A 25,021-nucleotide genomic window follows, 5' to 3' on the forward strand; every position below is an offset into this window, starting at 1 on the left:
ACGACGGGCGATTCTACCCCAACGGCGTCGGAGGCCGCGTAGAGACCCCGGGCCCGGGCCGAGTTACCCACCCCGGAGGGAGGCGCCATGGCGCAGGTCTGGCCAATGGCCACAGGCCGCGTGACCCCCTCCGGCTCTGGGCCCGGGAGGGGACCGGCGGGAACGGCGTTCGCCCGCAGTCGTCCTCCAGGTATGGTTCGGTGTGAGTGCGATCGATGCTCTAACGTGTTATCGGGCGGTGTAGCGGCCTCGTCGACGGTCTCTAGGTGCCTGCAGCAGGTGGTGAGGTGGTGCGCGTCCAGCGAGGGTGCCGGGTTGTAGAGGACGCCCCGGTCGGCGCCTCTGGCATCGTCGTCGTTCATGACTTTCAAGGAGAATGGCATGATGTCTCGCTTCTATCTCAACTCGAACTCTTCCCTGGCCAACTATCAACAGTATGAGGTGAGTAAGTCGCATCCCCGGACCGTCTGGCGATGTCGGAGTGTCCGCGGCTCGAGCCACCACCAAGTTTCTTCGGATTTACATAATCGTAGCTGTATTATAGTCTAAATTCACACCATAGTGAAACTGAAGCAAATTAACAAATAAATGGTTGTAAAATTATTAATTTTCTTTACTCCAAAAGTTATATTAGTGTTAAAAATTACATTATCACTACATAGTATAAAACAAAGGATGCGGTTTTTTTCAATAGATAGAGTGATTCAAGAGGAAGGTTTATATGTATAATACATGCATAATATACTAAGGCAACATTGCTAATTTTAGAGGTTTCTAACGTGATGTCGTAAATTAACCTATTTTTTTAGGCTTATTTAGCAATTAGCAAAAACGCTGCCTAACCCTACAAGTTAGATCAAATTAATGTACTACAGTATTGTACACCATAAAAAGGTCTACAAAAAAGCCCGCGATGGTATATGTTTATCTTTTAGGGATAACCCACATTAACCATTTTTATTGTTTACTTTTTACGTGAGAAAATGGCTTATTTACGAAGCTATTTTAAGCAATACGGCATTAATCCTTATCGAATTAAGTACCTTAAATACAGTGTGCAATTAATATAGATCAATATGGTTCCTTACAGCATGTAAATTAAACAAATATTTTCGGAGATATTACAAATTTAAAATTTGCGTTTAAAAATGTGTAATGTAATAAAAATTGTATGAATTTAGATATTCCAAAGATAGCAGGAAATCTTCATAGTAAGTATAGGGGAAGAGGAATTGTTTTACTCGAAATTTAATGCGTGCAGGCCAAGGGCAGTAATGAATGAACCAGAAATACTGGATCGATTTTAATCATGTTTTCATTGAGTGACATAGGCATATATATTTTATGCCCGTGCAAAGTCGGAGCGGGCCGCTATGTTTTTATATACAACGTTCATATTTTTTCTGTAGTGTATTTAATTTAGTATCAGCATTGCACCCGTGCGAAGCCGGGGCGGGTCCCTAGTTATTATACATATAAATGAATTGATGTTAGTTAGTGTTAGTTAAAAATGCTAAACACTGATTAAAACTACCGGTCATATATACCGGTTATATATATAAAAATCAAGGGAAGAATTATCGCATACATATCAAATATGATAAAACAATGTCCTAATGGCAATTTCGAATCATATTTTAATTGCGGTTGAGTAAACCTTTAGCAAGAGTTGAAATATATAGTGACTGTTATTATATAGTCACAAATTTAGTGCGCGAAAACTTTCTTTACTGTTGTTATTAACAATGCCGAAGAACAACGCGTGCTGACTACCTGACTAAGAAGTCCGTCGAGCTGCCTCAAGTGCTAACCGCATTTATTGTCATCAGAGACTGATGAAAATGATAACAGTCTTATTGGTATTGCAGAATTGGGTTCGAGAGTGACTGGAAATGAAGTAGGTAGGCTTATAATGCAACGAGTTCATGCACATGTGAGCACCACACAATGAAATTGTGATTGAAATTTTGATACAAAACGAAATCAATATTGTTAGGCATTAAAATACACCGGTGTAACTACTGGACTATGTTATGCCGGTGGAAAAGTAATAAAATAGCCACAATTGCTCCCATGACCGGATCACTTTACTCTCACTAGTTTCTGATATAGGAAATGATTTTAACTACCTCTTGGCCGACATTCAAAAGTATTATAGTTGTGTAGCGACCTTTAGGCATGTCGAATTTTACATCGTGGAATAAATGTCTACAAAATACCGATAAATATAATCCCAGATGTTGAACACGAGCGGGGTGCTAGCGGCGCCAACTATGAAACGATATTATCTGGCAAACCCGAGACGTCTAGCTGGGATGTTATTGAAGGGTACTTTCATTCATTCAGTAACCGACCATCGTTTGGTTTAGACGTGCCACCATCGACTGGCCAAGCCTCGTCAACAGATAATCCCAGCGCCGATACACTTCATTTATTTGTATTTCCTTAATATTTTACATCGTCAATAAATAACCATCATATAATGTAAACACCACTGTTTCCTCCATTCACCGAGCCATATCATGTTTCCAAAATGAAGTCGTTTGGTGCAAACTTATACTGTACACAGTTGTTCGTTAACATTCAAATTTGTACTATATTATAGGTATTTGATAACATTATATTTTCCGTATCTATTGATCGAATAATTACATCGATATCTACTGAAGTAAAACGAACAAATCAATTCTGACACTAGCGTTCACTTTCAAACCAAAATATGACTAAAATTTCCTTCTAAACCTCATTTTCAAATCGCAATAACTTCTGACGCACGCTACCTTTATACCTACAATATTCTATGGATTAGTACCTTTCAAACATGCTGCAAGTTACTTAATAAATATATACTTCACTAAATAAATATTATTAGATATATGATACTTTAAATTCACATATAATATAATAACCTAAATTACTTTTTCCCCAACTTTATATAATATACGCTTGTTAGCGTACAAAAACTCTGTTATTTTAATCATATTCTTATAAAGAAAGACGATACAGTCAACATAATATAACACGAAAGAGTAGATAAATAAATAAATATTCATAACTCTGATAAATGGTTACCAAAACTTGATTTATAACATCTTTGAACTTCTTAACTGATGGTCTGTCATATCCTGTCGCATTAAGAGTAATGGAAGAAGATTTAATTTAGTTGATTCTTTGGGAAAATAAAATTTCTTTGATTTTCTAAAATCAAACAGTATTTTAAGATTTATAATTTTTTGTATACTTTCATAGTTTCTTATTAATCTACATAATTCATTACCTTGGTTGTAATATTTTTGAAATAAATCACACGGTTTTTTCTTGCCTTCTTAACTGTTAATTAAGCTTAAAAGCCTTCTTCGATTCATTTTTAACCACCTTAATCGACCTTAAACGATATCAACAAAGTGAGTTTTTGAATTTCGGGAATAACCCGAAGTCCGACGGAAATAAATCGTATTTTACTTGAATTTCCATCCCTAAAGGTCTAAAATACTTTAATATTTATTTATATTTAACAATTTTACTTTTAACGACTATTCAATTAATACAAAATACATAAATAATCAAGTATACTATGATTTTTCTACATACAATCATATAAACCTTCTGAAAGGATATTTAATTTACTTAATTTCACGATTTCATGGTAATATATCGAAAATTTGTTGCATTTTATGAAATCTTTTTGAAAATTTATATTTTAATTTCTACTCGAGTGCTCTGAACTTCTGCATTTCCTTGTTCGTTATACTCTATTTGTTGTCTTAATTTATTAAGATTGATAGAAATTTATATTTTAATTTCCACTCTTTTTACTCTGAACTTCTGCATTTCCTTGTTTGTTTACTCTATTTGTTGTCTTAATTTATTAAGATTGATAGTAGGATCCCTAAATCTAACTTTATATTTTTTATTGCTAATTTTGCCCAATATCGTATCTTATATCAAGTTAATAAAGACTTTTATTGCTTTGTCTTCACTGTTTTCTTTGATTTATGTTTTAGTATCAAGTTTTATGTTATAGATCATTCTTTAACGACAATTCCTATACTTTTTTGAAGGTTATCCAAGTTTTTTGTTTCCTATTAAATGATTTGTATTAACTTACGAAAGATTTATATTAAATTTCTTGAAGTCTATAACTAGAAAGCTGTACTAACTAGTATTTCACTTAATTTTAATGAAATAATTATCCTTCAGTGTGCCCAATGAAGTGCCTAAAGCTTTTGCTAAAGCTTCTTTGGTCAATAGATAATCTGCAAAAACCGAACTCTATACTTTTAGACGTCGGAAGAAGACGTGTTGGAAGTATTTTTGCACCCTGTATTACTAGAGTCTTTTTATTGTAATATTTTTAGTTATAAATTTATATAATATATATGCCAGAATATTTTTGTGTTAAAACAATTTTAATACTAATTTTATTGTACAATATCTTATACATTATTATAATTATATTGATGATGTATATATTTATATATTAGGTCTTTATAAATCTTAATATAAATAATATAAATCTTAGTAATTTTTCTTCAATTATTTCAATATTTTTTTAGCTTTTTATATATTTTTCTATATCTTATTAAAATGTCCTATATTATTTTAATTTCAATTCATCTAAAACATTATTTTATTGTTGATTTGTAACGATTTATTGTATCCAACTTATGTCTGAATTAATACAATATATTACGCTCTTGCACGTATTTTAATCGGCAATATCTATTCGTAGGTTTACTATTAAACAGCCATTATGTTTTTTGTGGGTAATTTACAGTGAATGAGGCAATATATTGGAATACTTATTAGAGTAAAACCAAGTTCAAACTCTCAAAGAACTTTCTGACAGCTTAACAGTTAATAATCAATTGTTGTTGGATATTTACATATCATACAAGAAGCTTCCATATGAATTAACTGAATATGCCATTTGGAACCGTTTCAATATCGCGGTTTCATTACCTCCCAGGCAAAAAAAGACGAGTTTCTATGACGCAGTGTTACTGAAGATAAAAAGTGAATACTTTAGGACAATTGCCTATGCAAAAAGTCATGAATTGGTCCAGAAAAGCCATTCACATCGATATTGAAGCAGAATATTTCATAAAGCCTTGCTGTCGATATGGTGATATCAAGAAGGTGTAATGGATCCGAATATATGATGAAGTTGTTGCTACAAATGTTTACCGACGTCATTTGAATAAACTGAATGACGTACTATTGCAAAAAAGGTCAGCAATAGCGAATAACAGAGGAAAAGTATCATTTATATCATTACAACTAATATTTTGCGTTATTATTAAATTGCGTCGTTTTGTCCTGAAGTAACTTTTATTATTTTCTGAGCAATGGATTAATAAATGTATCGTCTTCCCATTAAATATCATTTTTTGGTTAGTAAACAAACTATTGAATCCAAACAATTCTTTGATAAGTATTAAGGAGATTTTGTATGAAATAAATCACTTATCGTTAGCTAATTTAAATGAACTCATACAAATATCAATGATGCTGAATGCTCCGATTCTGGAAAACTTAAGAAAATATATAGCAAAGGCACAAAACTGAACAATGAAGTGGTATGAGACAGCCGTTCACAATTACTTACAATTTAAGAAAGAAATATATGTTTTGTGCCAAATATTTTGTGTAATTCCCCAGAGTATTGTCTTGGGACCACTCCTGTATCTCCTCTAAACTACTGATATCCAAAAAAATAACAAAAGAAACAGTACTTGGAACATTTGCCGACGACACAGTTATCATGGCGGAAGATATATCTCAGCCAAAAGCTGTAGAAACAGTACAAGTACAAGTAGAAATCAACAGAATCTACAAATGCACTAGAGACTGGAAAATGCAGATTAATATCTCCAGATCTGTCCATGTTAATTTTGCGTTACGGCGAAATGACCTACTACCGTGAAAAGTACCTAATTATATCACGTAACGAATGCCTGATTCCTCAATCAGAATCATCTGAATACCTCGGAATACATCTCGATGGTAGGTTACACTGGAAATATCATGCTGGACAAAAAGCAAAGCTGATTAGACTCAAAGTCAAGCAACTCTACTGGTTATAACTGATGTATTAATACCGTACTCACCTTGCTTGTGTATCATAAAGTTCTACAGAACAATAGTAATAAATTAATTGTAAATTAAGATTGTACAACCGATATAAATTGATTTTATTTGTATAAGTTGATTAATTTCACCGTATTCTTACCAGTTGTCGAATAACCGACAGATATCTCGGCCATACTTAGTTGGCGCTGGGTGGCGGAGAGCCGAACCCCTGAACAGGTGTGCATGTGTGTGTGTGTGTGTACGCGGGACTTTTGCGTGCCAATAATGGCGCACATTCCTGAGACTCAAAAAACGCCGAAAATATACGATACATTGCGTGTAGGGATCGAAAATTATGACACAGAAAACACTTGTGACATAAATGGCTTAAAACGTACTAGTTTGGTATAATACTCGTGCCATTTGCCACCCAGTATGGCTGGTTTGGTACCGAATTGTCTTCAAAGACCGTCAATGGCTTCGATCTAAATACTGTTCGAAAAAATCCTGATCAAACCAATGACATATAAACATATACAAGAAGCTACGTGTTCGTATGTCATCCAAATATGGAGCTAATTTAGTTAAAACAACATCATTATCCTATTTTTATCAAAAATACATGAAATGAAGAAAACAATTATCCGATCTTTCAACAAGAAAACTTTAATATATAAAAATTTAAAAAGTCTCCTCTTACCAACTATAGGTTTATCTGGACCGGCCTAAAGCTTAACCTGGGCTCCGAACCACGGTCCTCAGCATTAAGCCTACCGACTGGCGAGTGACCAACTTTAGAAATCATCCCAGAAGACATCCGGTCTTACCCAGCCTGGTTTGCCCACTCTTGCCTAGAACATTCACAAATTTTAAATAATCACAAACACACCTTTACGACCATGGCCCAGCAGGATTCGAACCCGCGACTATCGCCTTTACCACTGCGCCACCAAGCCGGCAGTTTAAAATATTAACTATGTTATACCAGAATCATATATGTGCATAGTTACTTCTTTAACTTGTATAAAACTGCACCTGAAGTATAACCAAGACATATTATAAACATTTGGTAAGGCTGTCTTAAAAGCTGTGAGGTACGAAAGTTTAGGAACAGTTCAAACTAGAATAATGTAACAAAAAATTGCCTCTACATTAAGAAATTATTTTGAGAAATCACTAATATCGATTTTTTTTATATAAAATGCTGTTTATCAAATTTAAACAAAAAGGTTTTTCTGCACTGTGATGTAAAAATGACTTTTGTTTTTTAAATTTCCATAAAATAGAAACGACAAGAAAATTCGGGGAAAACGTTGTAGTAAACAAATATAATGAAGAACCGTTTATTTCTTTTTTCTTTAATTAATTTTTTTTAATTGAATTTTACTTGTTAAAGAGTTGTTCCCACTTTATATTATCTATGGATAAATTAAAATAGTTCTAAGATATCTCGCCTTCTCATAACATATATGGTATACCGTGAGTCAAACCCTTCCATTATTGATATTAGTTTTTAGTTCTGGTTTAAAGATCCTTCTCGACCTGAATGTCTATTGCAATATCCCATATCGACTCAGTTGGATTAAATATGCAGTGATAGGGAGGAACACATAATACTCTGTGGCCATAACGTTCAGTAATCTGATCTACCATGTATTTTTTCTCAGGTTTTAAATATTTCATATATATTTATCGAGTAACAATTTGAAATAGTTGATTCTTTAACATGATTTCCTCGAAACCTATGTTATGTACTTTAAGTCATTCCTTTATCGCAGCCTTTGTTGATGCACTTATTGGGATTTTCCCCACCAGTGTACTATATATGGTAGATATGGTGCATTATACGTAACAATAACTGATGGTTTCTCCAAGTTCTTTAAAAGCTGATTTTCAAACTACTGCAAAAACAAGTTATGGCTCATTTCTCTATGGTAGTTACCCTTGGACTTGGAGGAAAACACTAATTCTGCACCAGGAGTAAAACCATTCCTGTTTCCAGCATGAGGAACTATATGTCTGCAATAAATTATTAATAAATGTTATGACCGACAAAACCTAATCGATAGTTATTCCAACGTTTACCTTTTTCCATCAACTTTTGTTGTCTTTACACTATATTTATTATAATCTTGCCATGAACGACCCAATGTACCCTTCTGAAATATTTATGCCTCATTTAAATATATAAATTAATATAATAATTCTTCCTTGATTTTGTTATATGTTTTTTAAAATTGTATTCTTTTAAAAACAATCTCTGGAAGTTTCATTAAAGCCCATCGTGGGTTATATTTACACCACATAAATCCTATATTACCCTACAGTGTATGAAGGGATGTTCTACATCCCTAAAATAGTTGTATATGTTTTGGTTTTTTATGGATACTTTCCAGACTAACAATTTTCTTTGAAATAATTGTATTAAATTATGTTTCGATTGAAAAAACTACTTACCGTTTTTTACATTTCGTATACTGATACAGCTAACAACAAGCTGATCTTGAATCGTCACCTGCTTCGCATAAAGACGGTTTCTTTTTGGTGAATTATGGTTATATTGTTTTTTTGAGATATTCTACGGTACTATAAATCGGATAACCTAAAATAATATTATAAAACCATATATTAGGAAAAACCAAAAATACTTTTTCTCCAACGCAAAGTATTAAAATTAAATATATAGTATGTTCAAAGTTATTTTGTACGTAAGTCGTCTAAATGACATCAAAACATTGCTAGTTGCCGCATCAACTGTGAGTTTCAGTTCAGTTTGGCTTTGATATACAACAAAATTCTAATCTAAATAAAACAATTCAACAAAAATGTTATCAAATATAATTTATTTTAACATTATAGTACATCCAGAAACTACAGTTAATTATACAGCCACGATAGTTCATAGGTTAGAGTTATAATCTCTTATCACTATTGCTTTCAAGAATTTCGCATACGTCTGACAACCGGACGACTTTGACAGGCTCATTCGTTAACGTTTCCGAAATAATCTGACAGCATTGTGTCTCTTTTTAACTAGAATAAAATGAAAAGGAAATACGTTACAGCTTGCAGCAGGCAATACGTTAAACATCTTGATGGCGTATGTACAAAAAAGCTTCGAATAAACTAAAATACTTAGAATTATTTTTCCTATAACATAACATATATCACAATTTTCACCCCTAAGAATTGGGCTAGTAAGTTTAAAGGAATATTTTCGAAAAAACGAGTGAAACAAAAGATAGAGTCCTGGTATGTTTACATCCCGTATAATTTAAATGAATTAAGAAAATTATAGTGATCGCCGGCACAGCTCGCGATGCGAGAGAAATAAAAACAAGACTGGAGAAATTCCGAAAAAAATTGTGGGTTTCCATCGAAATCGTCCCTATTATTTCGGGGGTGTTAGCCGCGGTCCTCTTTTATTTCTGATACCTGGATAATCGGCAACACGAAAGGTTTTTTTGGGCTCCCACAAAAAATCTATTTAATTTAAGAACGATTTGTTTTTATAGACAGCCGTGAAAAAACATTCGAGAATAGTTTTTTATATCCTAGATATTTAATAATCTCAAATGTCATTGTTAACCTAGGTATATTTCTTGACGGTGATGTTTAATTTACGTAAGTAATAAAATATCAGCAAAACTCTAAATATTTATGATATTTTATCGAAATTGTTACATAATTTTTAATATAGATTGGTTCCTTAGAAAATTCTAACGATGATTATACAACCAATAACACTTCTTAACGAAATTATGAATGGAGTGTCACCATATAACAGTTTTAACTTCAAAATGTCAAAAATATACTAACATTATCATTTGTAACTATCAGTAACTAATGAGATTTCGGAAAATTCGTTATTATTTTACAGACAGTAATTAATATTAACAATGAATTCTACTATGTACCATTAAAATCGTAAATAACCATGATATTTAATATACTTCAACAAAATTATAACCTAAAATGTCATTATAAATATTTTAATTTTAAACTATCAAAAATGTGTTGACAGTGACAGTTATATAATTGACACTCCCAAAATAACGAAAAAAATGTGAGAAAATTAAACTATAAGTATCGCAAACCGAAACAAACGAAGAATAATTACAAGACGTACGCAGTATACATTAAAGCAAGACCTAAAAAACCGTGGAATTTCGTGCAATTTCCACGTTTTGCATCGGCCGGGGCCTCTCTCTCTCTCTCCGTTTCGCCGCTTCGTCTTTTTTTGCGAACCGTGGCGAAAACAACGAAAACTGCCATTCATTATGACGACGACGACGAAAAACGATAATTGCTTATGAATATTTCAAAACGTCTAAGACGAAAAAAACTAATTGCCATGTAAATAAATGTATAGAAAGGACGCCATTCCTCGAAAAATCCGTCGTAAACGTTTAGGGACCGTCGGTTTTACGAGCGCCAGTCTCTATTTTGCCTCTAAATAATTAAAACCGCAAAAAAATCTCATTAATAATTGTAAACATTACGGCACGTAGATGCCTCCGTTGTCGTAGCGCCATCTGCGACCGCATCTTGATACCGGACGCCGCAGTAGATCTCTACCGTCGCGTACTTTGGTCCACGATGTATAGATGTCGCCACCTATACGGAAACCCAAATAATTTCCTTATTTATTAATCATATTACTAAATATAAACAGGGAAAAAATAGAATTTTCAAAAAAACGGTGGAAATAAATAAAATGCAGTTTATTAATTCGATATTTTTTGTAATATCAACTAAGCCAAACAATGTTATCTTTTTAGCGATATTTCGATTTTGAATTAGTCATTCAAAAGATAATCGTTGCGACTGATGGCTCCCTCTAGTTAGATTCATTTTGATCCAATCAACAGTTTTTTATACTATTTGTGTGTTACGTAATGTTTTTATTGAATTTTATCCACATTTACATCGATAAAAATCAAGTACTCTGTGTTCAAACTGTTATCATTTGTTTTTCGCTATGCTAAATTTATTTAATTATTATATTTCAGGGCCTACTATTAGTTTTATATTCTGTTATGCTTTAATAGTTTATATTTATGCAAACTAACTTTTATTTTAGCGAAATTGTTTCCGCTATAACATTAACTTAACAATGATTTAAATGTATTACCTTATGAAAGAAAATATAAAATTATTAAAAGTAGTATTGATCTAAATCTACTAACTAAGGTTCAATTAATATTGTCACTTATAGACAACTTGACTGCTTCCTATATAGTCTCAAAATAACTATTAATATCTTAAGCAGCCGTGATATTTTTTGTTATATATTTATTTAATGATAAAGTGATGAATATCAAAAGATAATGAAGTCAAATCTGTCAAAAAGTGACTTTTGACACTCACGCCGAATAATATGTGATAAATTGAAACTGCTTAACCATATTTTAATTTACATCTGTCAAAAAAATAGCTTGGCAGTGACTTTTGACACTTGCAGATGGTAAAATCAGAGAAATCGCTACAGCAAGTAAACTTAACCCTATTTTATTTTAAACCTGTCAAAAAATTTGTTGATTACTATTACGAATCCTGATTGTTTTTGAAATTAAGTCCTTGAAAAATGTACCTAATGTTAATCGTTTAAGAAACTGTGATTTTGTGTGTGTTTTATGTCTGTGAAACAAATCATTGTCAACATTATTTTTGTTTTTAGGTTAGCATAACTATCCTCCATACTAGTGTCATTCATCTCAAGTGTATTTTTCTATGTTTACAATTGACAAAGCATTGGAAAACGATTGGGATGTTACGGAAGATTTGTCTCCTTCAGGTCGATTATTAACGTCTTCAGCTGAAGTCAACATCGATAAGGTGAAGGAAATAGTGACTTGAAATTGTTATTAAAGGTTGAAAGAGGTAACTGCTCATCTTTCTGTATCTTAAAAGTTTAAGAGCAATGTGAAGAACGCAATGCACTTTCATGACATACATATAACTGATAATGACGATATAATAATAATATGATGACGTTATGTAATGATAATGGTAAATGACGCCTTTCAGCTAAATTGAAACTGAAGAATAAAAAATTTAGGAACCCTTCAGGATTTCCTGACAATTTTCTGTGATAATAGCGGTGTTTGTGCATTCGGAATTCTTACTACAAGACCAAACGATAACAAGAGAATATTATCGACTGATAAAAAGTTAGAATTGTCGTATGAAAATGTTTTATTCTCTGCCACGACAACCGAAATAAACAAATACCATAGAATGACCACCGTATTCACCTGATCTAGCTCCAGCTGAGAACTTTTTTCCCTCTCGAGTGTATGTACTTTATTTATTTTCTCTTCTGCGTCAAAATAATCTTATTAAAAACGTGGCAACTATTTTTTATAAGTTATTCTATGCTGTCCGGACATAGAAGCTGAAAATTGGATGATTGAATTAATCACACCTAAAGAGCTAATCAAAGTTATTAAAACTGACATTAATGCCGGGAAATCATCTGGCTGCGATTTAATAGCAGGAGAATTACTGCAAAAACTACCAAGAAAGGGAATTATAAAACTCACCAACTTGTTCAATAATGCATTTAGATTAAAATATGTCCCAGGCATTTGGAAGATGGTGGAAATTATAGTGATTCCAAAACCAGAAAAGTCACCAAACGAAATAAAATCTATAGATTTATATCACTGCTGCCAGTAATATCTAAGGTTTTTGAAAAACTCCTGTTGAAAATAATAAAACAGATCATAGAGAGAAAAAAAACAGTTTGGATTTATTAACAAGCATTCAACAATTGACCAGGTCCACAGAATAACAGATGTTATTGAAAAAGCCTACGAAAGTAAAAAAGTATGCTCAGCTATATTCTTAGATGTAGCACAAGTCTTCGATAAGGTTTGGCATGAAGGCCTTATTCATAAACTATAGAAACAAGAGTTTAACAAGAACAAGCTTACTCGACAATAAAAGAAGCTAAAGCAGATGTACCACAAAGAAGTGTACTGGAGCCAATGCTTTATCTATTCTACACTTGTGATATACCACAAATGGAGAATATTACGATGGCTACATTTGCTGATGATACTGCGATTATAGTTGTTGGAGACAATAGTGAAGAGGCCACGTGAAAATTACAACAGGCAAGTGACAATATAAATAATTGGACACCAGCTTGGAAAATAAAAATTAACGAAAGAAAATATGTGCATGTGCAGTTCACCTACAATCAAGCCGTACAAGCATCAATAACATTAAATAATACTCATCATTCCATAGCAACAACGCTAAATATCTCGGAATGAATCTTGATGCAAAATTTCGCCGGAAGGAACATATAAAGAAGAAAAGAAAAGAACTGGACTTGAAATATAGGAAAATGTACTGGCTAATTGGAAGAAAATCACAATTATCAGTACATAATAAATTGCTATTATATAAGCAAATACTTAACCTATATGGACATACGGAGTTCAATTATGGGGATGTCCGCAAAGAGTAACATAAACAAAATACAAATTTTTCAGAACAAAGTCCTGAGAGGTATTGTGGGCGCATCCAAATACTATAGGACGGATTACCTACATCGAGACCTTAAGATACCCACAGTCAGTCCAGAAATCAAGAGAATATTAAGGGGGCATGAGGAAAAAGTCCATTCTCACGAAAATATCGAAGTATTACATCTTTTGGATACCACCAGAACAGGACACAGACTCAAAAGAATCAAACCATCTGATCTTGTGTAGTGTTGAGTAGAGAGGCGCGTATAATAAAAAATATAGCAGTGACATGTATAAACATTATTTCACCACCAGAGGCTGAGATAGGGCCGGTGGGTCCTCCTAGTTATATACCTAGATTTAAGTTATCATTAAGACAAATTGTAGGTTAGTCGGAAACGACTAGTAACAATGTAATAATTAAATAATAATAAAAAAATATGTTGTAAAGTAATAAATTATTGAAATAGTATGTATACTCTATCTGTCAATTTATTTTACATATTTATTAAATATTAAAAACGAAAAATGTAAAGCGACATGTACTTTAAATAACGTATAATCATATTGGGACTATAATAAATGTGTTGAGGTTAGGTATTCGTCTTCCATTCATTTCGTTAGTTCGACGACGTCACGTCGGTGTTTTTTCCTTCTTCCCGACGCCGGCGACCTAAAGCGCCCTCTTCCCATAAAGGTTATCTAACCGACAGGCTTTTTTAACGGTCAGAGCAGTCGCGAGATTAAGTTTAGAGCTATGGAGGCGACACGAAAAATTCAAATTTAAGCGTTTTATCGGCCGGCGATCCGCGTGTCGCGTAGAGAGCGTCTTTATCGGCCGCGCGGGAAGTCATAATGCACCCCCTGGAAATTGGAATATCCATAAGGGTGGCTGTCGATAAGGGATTTCAATGAGGAACGCGATACAATAGGGTCTTTATCGCCGTTTTTTTTTTCCGTTCTACGAAAATGCGACGGTTTTTCTACCAAAATAAACTCGGATTTTCCTTTAGGTGTTATTATGGCGTGGTATTTTGACCATAGACAACACGAACAAGCAGGGATATGTAATATTTGACGTAAAAACGACTCGACCAGTTGATTAATGTACGATTGCCTGATTAAAAACGTCGTATCGTAAGATTTGACATCTGTCATCAACATAACCTTCAAATATTAGCGATTTTGTATCAGCATCATCTATTTTTCTTTTGTTCTTTTCGAGTTTTGAGTCGAATAATATAAAAGTATGTTTTTCCTTTAAGTATTATTCTGGGGAGGTTTGGCAGATGTATTTGTGATCATATACAACATAAAAAAACAGGGATATGCAGTGTTTGACGTAAAAAAGACTTGAACAGTTAACTAATATGCGGTTGAAGACTAAAACTGTCATGTAGTAGTAATATAACCTTCAAATTTTCACGATTTCGTAACTCCAACTACCGTATTAACCAGATCTCGTCCCTCCTGATCATCATCCCATACTATCAACGTCACCGCCCTGAAAATGACCTTCAGGCAGATGGGATAACGTAGTGGGCTAAAATATATAAAAAAATAAATTATCTCTAGTTAATTCACAGTATAAAAAGGTCACGTAAGAATAAGAAGAAAGACAACACATCGCAAAAACGACTGCAACAAGCTATGATGAAACGCAACAAGAAAAACGCACACACCAATCAAAATAAAATCGTGGTTGACTCCATGGGGCGTAGATCTGCTCGATCATGCGTACTGTATGCGATACATAAGCAACAGTTAGGTTTTATCGAACGGTGTCGAAAATATCGATAAATCTTCGGACGAAACAGCACCAGACCCAGTATTTAGTACGCGGAACACGTCAGTTATTTGAATATTATATACCGCCCACGGTGAAGACACCTAGAAGAAGCTTTATGGCCGATAAAATGGTGGATTTTTGTTTCACCAAATGTATATCGTTTCTTTCGATCTCTGAAATAATCTGTGAAGTCTTCTCCTTCCGATGATGCTCTGTGGAAGGAAGCAGAAATTTAACGGAATTGAATCGGGTGAATAAGGCGGTTCTGGAACGATATAAGTTGGTTTTTTACGAAAACATCTTCAGGAACCAAAGCTGACTTGCCCTGGATAACGTGTCATCAGAAAATAACTTTTTTATCATCTCGAACGTCTGGGAAACCAAAGAACTATTTTTGAAACTATATTATTATGTTTTAATCTGTTGAATGTAAATGCTTAACAAATTAGGAAAGAAATAATTTCGTAGATTTAATCATTTAAAATGTTTACCATCCTAATCATATGTGTATGATCAATATACTAATGTCTTTTTCATATCTTTGGTAACATGTTGGCTTTCCTAGGTCCTTTATACTGACTCATTTACCGGAACCCATTAATCATTCAAAAAAGTGTACGTATCAACACCGAAAATAATTTATTTCCAACTCATTAGTCAGAAATAAGGCATCTTAAGTTGTTAGTAATACTTTTTAATCCATTCTCTGTTAACACTCCAAGTAAACGTATTAATTAAAGATACATTAATTAAAATATTATTATAATATAATCCACATAGCTGTTTGGTTTTCTAAACTATTAAGATCATCAAAGAAGTGTGGCGGTTTATAGAACTTTTATTCGTTATACCAACTAGTTAATTATAAACATCAAAAAATTCTAATGTGGCTAAAATAAAGGCGATTCATTATATAAATGAACTTGATGATTAATTACTAGAAAAAAATTAATGGGTAATGATAATCCCATGTAAATTAAAACATTATAAATCTTATAAATCAATATTCCTAGCCCAGTTTTTCAAGAGGTTTCAACTATTTTCAATACTGTATATATATTGGAATGTGTATATGTATGTGTTGACCCCCCACGATTAAACTCGCAATAACTTTTAGTTAGTCCGCACAACTACTTTGAAATACACCCTAAGAACCTTGTTAATTGGGGTTATAACATGGGTTGTCGCTGTTATTAAGGGTTTGTCTAACGACAACAACGACTATACCTTTTTTTATTTCGATACTGAAGGTGTTTTTCCATTCATTGTTGATTTTATATAATCACTCAGTAGATTATTCAGGTAACTTTGACAGGCACGGTTATAAGAAATATCGAGATAATTTGGTGTCAACTGTGATAACAGTTTATATGTTTGGTTAATAAATTATTGTCTATATCATGTCTACATATCAACAAATAAATTATAAACATTTACATTGGACAAAGCGGCCAAAGCAAACTTCTACGGTTAATTACCAATAAATATTGCTACTTAACCAACGAATAGCTGCACGATGACGTCAAAATCAAATGGATGTACGACGTGATCGAAAATTTCGATTTCTAAATCACAGCAACATGGAAGACAACACGCAAGAAATCAGAAGATTGAAGCAAACCAAATCACACGAACTTGTTTAGTGTTCAAGTGTATTCTTAACTTTAGCTTAAGTAGTTTTGTTTTATTTTAATTTGGGAAATACACACTGATGTATTAATCCCGTAGTCGCTTTCCTTGTATATTAATCAAGTAGAACAGTAGTAATAAATTAATTTATAAATTAAGATTGTACTAAGCATATCTAATGTAAGTTTTAATTAATAATTAAACTAAATATATAATTTTTCCAAAACTTTCTACCACCACTATTTTAGTCTTACTAATAAACTAACTAGTTATAGCTTATTCTTGCTGATTCTTCTGATTTAGACCTTAATGTTAAAGATTGTACTAAGTAAGTTTTGATTAATAAAGAAAATACATGGTATTTAAACTAAATATATCATTTTTCCAAAACTTTCTATTACTACTATTTTAGTCTTACTAATAAACTAACTAGTTATCGCTTATTCTTGCTTATTCTTCTGATTTAGACCTTAATGTTAAAGATTGTACTAAGTAAGTTTTGATTAATAAAGAAAATACATGGGATTTAAACTAAATATATGATTTTTCCAAAACTTTCTACTACTACTATTTTAGTCTTACTAATAAACTAACTAGTTATTGCTTATTCTTGCTTATTCTTCTACTTTAGACCTTAATGTTAAAGATTGTACTAAGTAAGTTTTGATTAATAAAGAAAATACATGGGATTTAAACTAAATATATGATTTTTCCAAAACTTTCTACTACTACTATTTTAGTCTTACTGATAAACTAACTAGTTATTGCTTATTCTTGCTTATTCTTCTACTTTAGACCTTAATGTTAAAGATTGTACTAAGTAAGTTTTGATTAATAAAGAAAATGTATGGGATTTAAAATAAATATATGATTTTTCCAAAACTTTCTACTACTACTATTTTAGTCTTACTAATAGACTAACTAGTTATTGCTTATTCTTGCTTATTCTTCTACTTTAGACCTTAATGCTAAAGATTGTACTAAGCATATCTAATGTAAGTTTTAATTAATAAAGAAAATACATGGGATTTAAACTAAATATATGATTTTTCCAAAACTTTCTACTACTACTATTTTAGTCTTACTAATAAACTAACTAGTTATTGCTTATTCTTGCTTATTCTTCTACTTTAGACCTTAATGTTAAAGATTGTACTAAGCATATCTAATGTAAGTTTTAATTAATAAGAACAATACATGGGATTTAAACTAAATATATGATTTTCCAAAACTTTCTACTACTACTATTTTAGTCTTACTAATAAACTAACTAGTTATTGCTTATTCTTGCTTATTCTTCTACTTTAGACCTTAATGTTAAAGATTGTACTAAGCATATCTAATGTAAGTTTTGATTAATAAAGAAAATATATGGGATTTAAACTAAATATATGATTTTTCCAAAACTTTCTACTACTACTATTTTAGTCTTACTAATAAACTAACTAGTTATTGCTTATTCTTGCTTATTCTTCTACTTTAGACCTTAATGTTAAAGATTGTACTAAGCATATCTAATGTAAGTTTTAATTAATAAAAAAAATACATGGGATTTAAACTAAATATATGATTTTCCAAAACTTTCTACTACTACTATTTTAGTCTTACTAATAAACTAACTAGTTATTGCTTATTCCTGCTTATTCTTCTACTTTAGACCTTAATGTTAAAGATTGTACTAAGCATATCTAATGTAAGTTTTGATTAATAAAGAAAATATATGGGATTTAAACTAAATATATGATTTTTCCAAAACTTTCTACTACTACTATTTTAGTCTTACTAATAAACTAACTAGTTATCGCTTATTCTTGCTTATTCTTCTGATTTAGACCTTAATGTTAAAGATTGTACTAAGTAAGTTTTGATTAATAAAGAAAATACATGGGATTTAAACTAAATATATGATTTTTCCAAAACTTTCTACTACTACTATTTTAGTCTTACTAATAAAGTAACTAGTTATTGCTTATTCTTGCTTATTCTTCTACTTTAGACCTTAATGTTAAAGATTGTACTAAGCATATCTAATGTAAGTTTTAATTAATAAAGAAAACACATGGGATTTAAACTAAATATATGATTTTTCCAAAACTTTCTACTACTACCATTTTAGTCTTACTATTAAACTAACTAGTTATTGCTTATTCTTGCTTATTCTTCTACTTTATACCTTAATGTTAAAGAAGTATATTTTTTAATATTAACAAATTAACAATTCGATTTTTTAATAATGCCTTAAATATTTTTTCTAAATGTATCTTCTACTTTGACTATTGATTACAAATATTTCCAAAACAGTATTCTACTTTATATATCCTATTAAAATATTATTTTAAATGTATATATATATATATATATATATATATATATATATGAAACAATCCAACAAACTCATCATTCGATACAATCTACAGAGAATTATTCAATCGTAAATTGTTTATTGCTAAGTCGTATCTATACACTGCGGGCACACCCTCCCATCAAGCCAGCGCTGAAATGAGTCGCACGATGCGCGATTGTTTTCCGTCCGCCAGGGGCGTTGCCGTGGGAAACAATTTAAATCTGTTCGGTGGAAATTAAACGAAAAAAGAAAGAAAGATAGCACCGTATAAAATAACGAACGAAAATGGTGGCTGGTGATCTTCTATGGAACGGTTTAGTGGTACTCGCTGCCGTTCGATATGTCTCGATGGGGACGTGGCGTGAGAGAGAAAGAGAGTGAAAGTAGTAAAAAGAATAATGTGGGAAACTTGCAATTAAAGGTGCGGCTGGTAAAAACAATTTCAGAGGTGGTAAGGAAAGTTTAGCAACGTTTCGAGTGCGGCGGACGAAGCATTAAAGGTTATTAGTTTGATTTCAGGCCTTTACTTATTTTAATTTAAGAAAAGAGCTCGAAAATCCACTTGCTATAGTTCTAATTAAACTTATTCCAAAATTAACTTCTACCTTTTATACATTTATTCCATGTTTATGTTCATTTCCAATATCTTTGAACTTTTTGAAACTTAGAATCAGTTTTCCTCTATTACATTCCAAAACTTTCTTCTACCTTGTGTTTTCAAAATTTATATTATTTTGTTAAATATCAATAATCTTTACAATTAAATTTTTCCAATATTAACTTCCACTTTTCATGCCTTAAATTTATGTCGCTTATAATTTCCAATGCCTTCTTCTACATTGTATTTAATTTTAAAATATTGACACGTAGAGTGAGTTTTTCTTTATTAATTTCCAAAACTTTCTTCTACATTGTATTTCCAAAAAATATTTTATATTGTTAAATATCGATCACTAATCTATATACTTAGATTTTTCCAAAATTATCTTCTACTTCTCATACCTTAATTACTTCTGATATCAGGATTTTGTTAATTTCCAAAACATTCTTCTAATTGTGTACTACTGTTGTACATTTCTACGATGTTCTAATTTTGATTTTTATTAAATCTTCTTCTACATCCAGTTAGATCATGACACGTTTTTGGTTTGATACTGGATTTTGAAGAACATGTGAAATTCGAGATTTATTAGATAAATAATAAATGGCGATTAGTTAAATATAGAAAGACTAAATTACTTTTTTCGCATGTCTAAAATAAACAAGTTTAACAATCGTAAAGGTTGCGCGTTTAAATTATCGAGTCATAATAATCGGATGCGATGAACAGTTAATATTTAGCAGGACATAAATCAACATCGAAAATTTCCCATTACGGTTCTGTTGGTGGCAAAGGAATGCGTCCACCTCGAACAGCATCTCGCTGTAGCCGATGGTACTGTTAGGTTCAGCCGGACCCGCCGAGAAAAGAATATCGATATGTGGGTCAAAATGTCGCAGGTTTCATTTAGACATCCACTACCACGCCCTTCCATCGGGCACGTCGAGATCTTCGACAAATATCAAAAATCGGCGACGTCCGATGTAGCTCGACGTCGGGTTTTTCTCGGAAATCGATCTCGTTGGCTTAAAATAATTCACATGTACCCGGAGGATTGCTATTTATGTCATTACTGTTATTTGTATTATATCTGAGCATAGTGGAATTTTCAATTAACTTCCAGTTACGTATTGTAACATGAGCTTGAAAGATTTATTACGATTTCTAGATGGTTTAACTGTGGATCTTGTAGTAGTGCAAAGCTGCGTTCTATAGGAATTTTTTAAAATTATTTTCATTTAAATACAAAATATTTTCCAAAACATTCTTCTACTTTGTGCTATCTTACTCAGTAACAATTATTTAAACATCCAATATGTTTGTCTCCTTAATTATATATATATATATATATATATATATATATATATATACTTATTTTCAAGATATTATGCTTTAATATTAATATAATGAGTGTTAATTGCTTAAAATACCATTAAAATATACTGTTTAACGATATTTTGTTATATTTGTACAATATTTGTTCGTATATGTCTATTTCCAAAATATTCTGCTACTTCTTTAATAGGGTCGTTTTTCCTTATTTCATTTGTATGCTTATTTGTAGCAAATTAATATGCTTGATTCTAGCTACAAATTTATTTATTTAAAACATAATTCATTTTATACTTTTTAACATTATTTTCGTGTTAAGAGGTAACAAATGTGCCCGTCTATGTTTGTTTCCAAGATATTCTGCTACTTTATACTTTATACAAAAACAAATACTTTATATCTGCTTAAAAATATTCTATTACTTTTTATTTTACTTAACGATTTATTTATTGAAATATTTATAAGAACATTCTTCTGCTATACAGTTATGTTTAGTTTTTTCATATGTATGCTTCTTTCTAGTACATTAATCTGCTTGATTTATAATAAAAAATGTGCCTGGGTATGCTTGTTTCCAAAATATTCTGCTACTTTGTACTTTATACAAAAACAAATATTTTATATTCATATCTGTTTCCAGAATATTCTACTTCTTTTTATTGCAGTTAAGGATTTATCCAATGAAACATTCGCTTATGTATCTTCTCTAGACATTCTGCTATTCCATATTTTATTTTGAAATAAATAAGTCAATGTTTCTATGTTTTTCCAGAATATTCTACTACTTTTTATTGCTATTATAGGTTAATATTTGGAAGTATATAGAGATGGTTTATTCTGTTACAAGATTATTTTAATTTACTTCGTACTACAATAACAGTTTCTGTCGCTATATATCCAATAACAGTCTTACAGAAAATTCTTAAAAATCTGAAATATTTCAAAACCAAATATATATGACGATCTATATTTTTATACAGTTTTCAACTGACTGATTCTGACTTATTCAAAAGAAGAATTTTGATATGTGTTAAATTATAATCAGGTAATTTTTATATCAATCCAGTTATGTCGGACAGATACGAAAAAAGGACGGGAAATCGCGCTAGAACGGGACAAAATCGAGATGGTCACTTCAGCGCCGAACTACGAAGTTCGAATTAGTTGCGGGCACCTACACACACACACACACATACACAAAACGCAATCCACCACTTGCTGCGATGTTGTAAATGAGAGAAAGTTTAATCGTTGCCACTCTTCAAGTCGGTCAGATGTCTTCAGTTATGTTAATCTTCTGTAGGGATTCTCTTAGACATAATTACTTCAAAAAAGGAGATGCCCCATTCTTGGACTAAATAAAAAAAACTGTTAGTTTTATTCGATATTTAACACGGATACTTGGCAGTCGTCGGTGATAATTGCTTATTGTTTATATAATGATTTACTTATATAGTAGCCCGAAGTCGGTTTTTCTTTATTACATTCCACAACTTTCTTCTACATTTCGTTTAAGCAAATTTGTATTATTTTATTAAATGTCAGTCATCCTATAAATATTTGTTAAATACTAAAACAAAAGAGGTGAGGAAGAAAAAACTATGATATAAAAGTTATAGTCAACTTCCAAAACTTTCGTCTATTTTGCCAACATAATTTAAAGTATTTTGTTAATTAGTATAAGCTGCTTTTTCTAAAATTTAATAGATTTTTTAATGTTAATATAATTTAAAGTGCTTTAAAGAAGATACATTTATTATTACGTATGATCACTGTTCGCTTGATTTCATTAAATCATTCAGCTATTGAAATATTTTAATGAGATACCTTGTATGGTAAGAATATTATAAATTACATATAGTTTCTATAGACCTGTCTGTGTTGATACCTATTAATTTAACTATACAATTATACGTTACAAAAGTGAATGTATTTTTTCTTGTTTATATTGAGCTATATGGTAAAAGCATCTGATTTATTAATAACGACAATCAAGATGATGTCATATTTTCATGTATACTTTCGAAATAATAATATTTCATTGGTAGTAACAATCACAAAAGTTTTACTAAGAGTTGTAAAAATGGTAGTGATTCATTGGAGAAATATAAGTAGGAATAAATCCGAAAGCTATTTAAGCTATTACGTTAACATATAAGAAACATAAAATATTTTTTATTTAGGAAAACATGCTTTGAAAAAAGAAATAATTAAGTAGAAGAAGGTTTTGGAAAAATGATCGATCGCATCTCCGTTAATAAATAAGTCCATATTATGATTGATTGATAGTTTTGCAGTTGTAAAATAACACATTTTGTATAAAATGTATTTGGCAATACCTTTGCCTAATCATAATTAGTACGTAATGTTTTTTCTATTTATAAATAATTTCCAAAACGTTCTTCTACTTCTACTACCTTAATACCTATTTTATGTGTGCATCAGTAATATGTTAAACATAAATGATACAGTTTTAGTCAATTTAATGTCTCTTAATTTATTTAAATAGATATTCAAAATGTTTCTTCTACTGTGCACCATTTATAAAATAAAAGCTATATAAATAAATATTCCAAATCTTCTATTATAAAATCTGTTAATGTCTTTAAAATTACAACTATAACTATATAGAGTTCTTTAATTTAGCTGTTAACAAATTAAAAAGAATGATTTTACGAAGTACTATAAATAGCTTTTCCGAAACATTCTTCTTTTTTACGTGTTCTGACTAAATATTAAGATTTAGTTAGTCTAAATGCATATTTACGATAAAAAGTCTATCAAGAAAGTTAACTTTAGTTTTCTATAAAATACAGTAGTAGGGTCAATTTTATATATAATTTCCAAAAGGTTCTTCTACTTCTATTACCTTAATACCTATTCTATGTATGCATCAGTAATATGTTGAACATAAATGATACACTTTTAGTAATATTATTGTCTCTTAATTGATTTAAATATATATTCCAAAAGTTTCTTCTACTTTGCATCATTTATAAAACAAAAGCTATATAAATAAATATTCCAAATCTTCTATTATAAAATCTGTTAATGTCTTTAGAATTACAACTATAACTATATAGAAGTTCTTTAATATAGCTGTTAACAAACTATTCTTTAATTTAAAAAGAATGATTTTGCGAAGTACTATAAATAGCTTTTCCAAAACATTCTTCTTTTTTACGTGTTCTGACTAAATATTAAGATTTAGTTAGTCTAAACGCATATTTGCGATAAAAAGTCTATCAAGAAAATTAACTTTAGTTTTCTATAAAAGATAGTAGTAGTAGGGTCAATTTTATATTAATTTCCAAAAGGTTTTTCTACTTCTGCTACTTTAATATGCTCTTTCTGCATATATCAATACTATATTGAATATAAATGATAAACTGTATAGAGTTCTGTTGCCATTTTAAAGATTGAAATCGATATTCCAAGAGTTTCTTCTACTTTTAGTATGTCATCTTCTAATTCTAACTATTTTTTTTTTATTTTCAGGTTTCCATTTGCGATTTTAATGCATTTGTTTCAATTTTACAACGATAAAGTAAAAGTAGTAGAAACTTTTGGAAACCCACCTGAACTCTTTGTTTATTAATATTAATGATATAAATCTCAACCCACTGAACTTGTATATGTAAAAACGTAGACGTAGTTCTTCTACTTTATTACGTAATCTGTGTAAATATTAAATTTTAGTTACTGTATAAAATATAGTAGTGGTAGTTTAAATTTCACAACGATAAAGTAGAGAATAAGAGTAGTAGAAACTT

The 25,021-nt window shown here is 31.0% G+C and overlaps 1 protein-coding gene across 1 annotated transcript in view; it reads left to right on the forward strand.

Annotated features, from left to right (window-relative positions):
• Nucleotides 1-258: 258 nt before the first annotated feature.
• TfAP-2 (Transcription factor AP-2) overlaps nucleotides 259-25,021 on the forward strand; it is a 65,321-nt gene continuing 40,558 nt past the window's right edge. Inside the window, exon 1 of the mRNA XM_076412952.1 lies at nucleotides 259-441. Within this exon, the coding sequence (XP_076269067.1) occupies nucleotides 361-441 (81 nt within the window). The 5' untranslated portion in view covers nucleotides 259-360. The remainder of the gene's footprint in view (nucleotides 442-25,021) is intronic.

The sequence above is a fragment of the Rhynchophorus ferrugineus genome, unplaced genomic scaffold (genome assembly GCF_030347505.1).
Source record: "Rhynchophorus ferrugineus isolate W39M unplaced genomic scaffold, kcgeb_rfMv2 rfM8, whole genome shotgun sequence".
Taxonomy (NCBI): Eukaryota; Metazoa; Arthropoda; class Insecta; order Coleoptera; family Curculionidae; genus Rhynchophorus; species Rhynchophorus ferrugineus.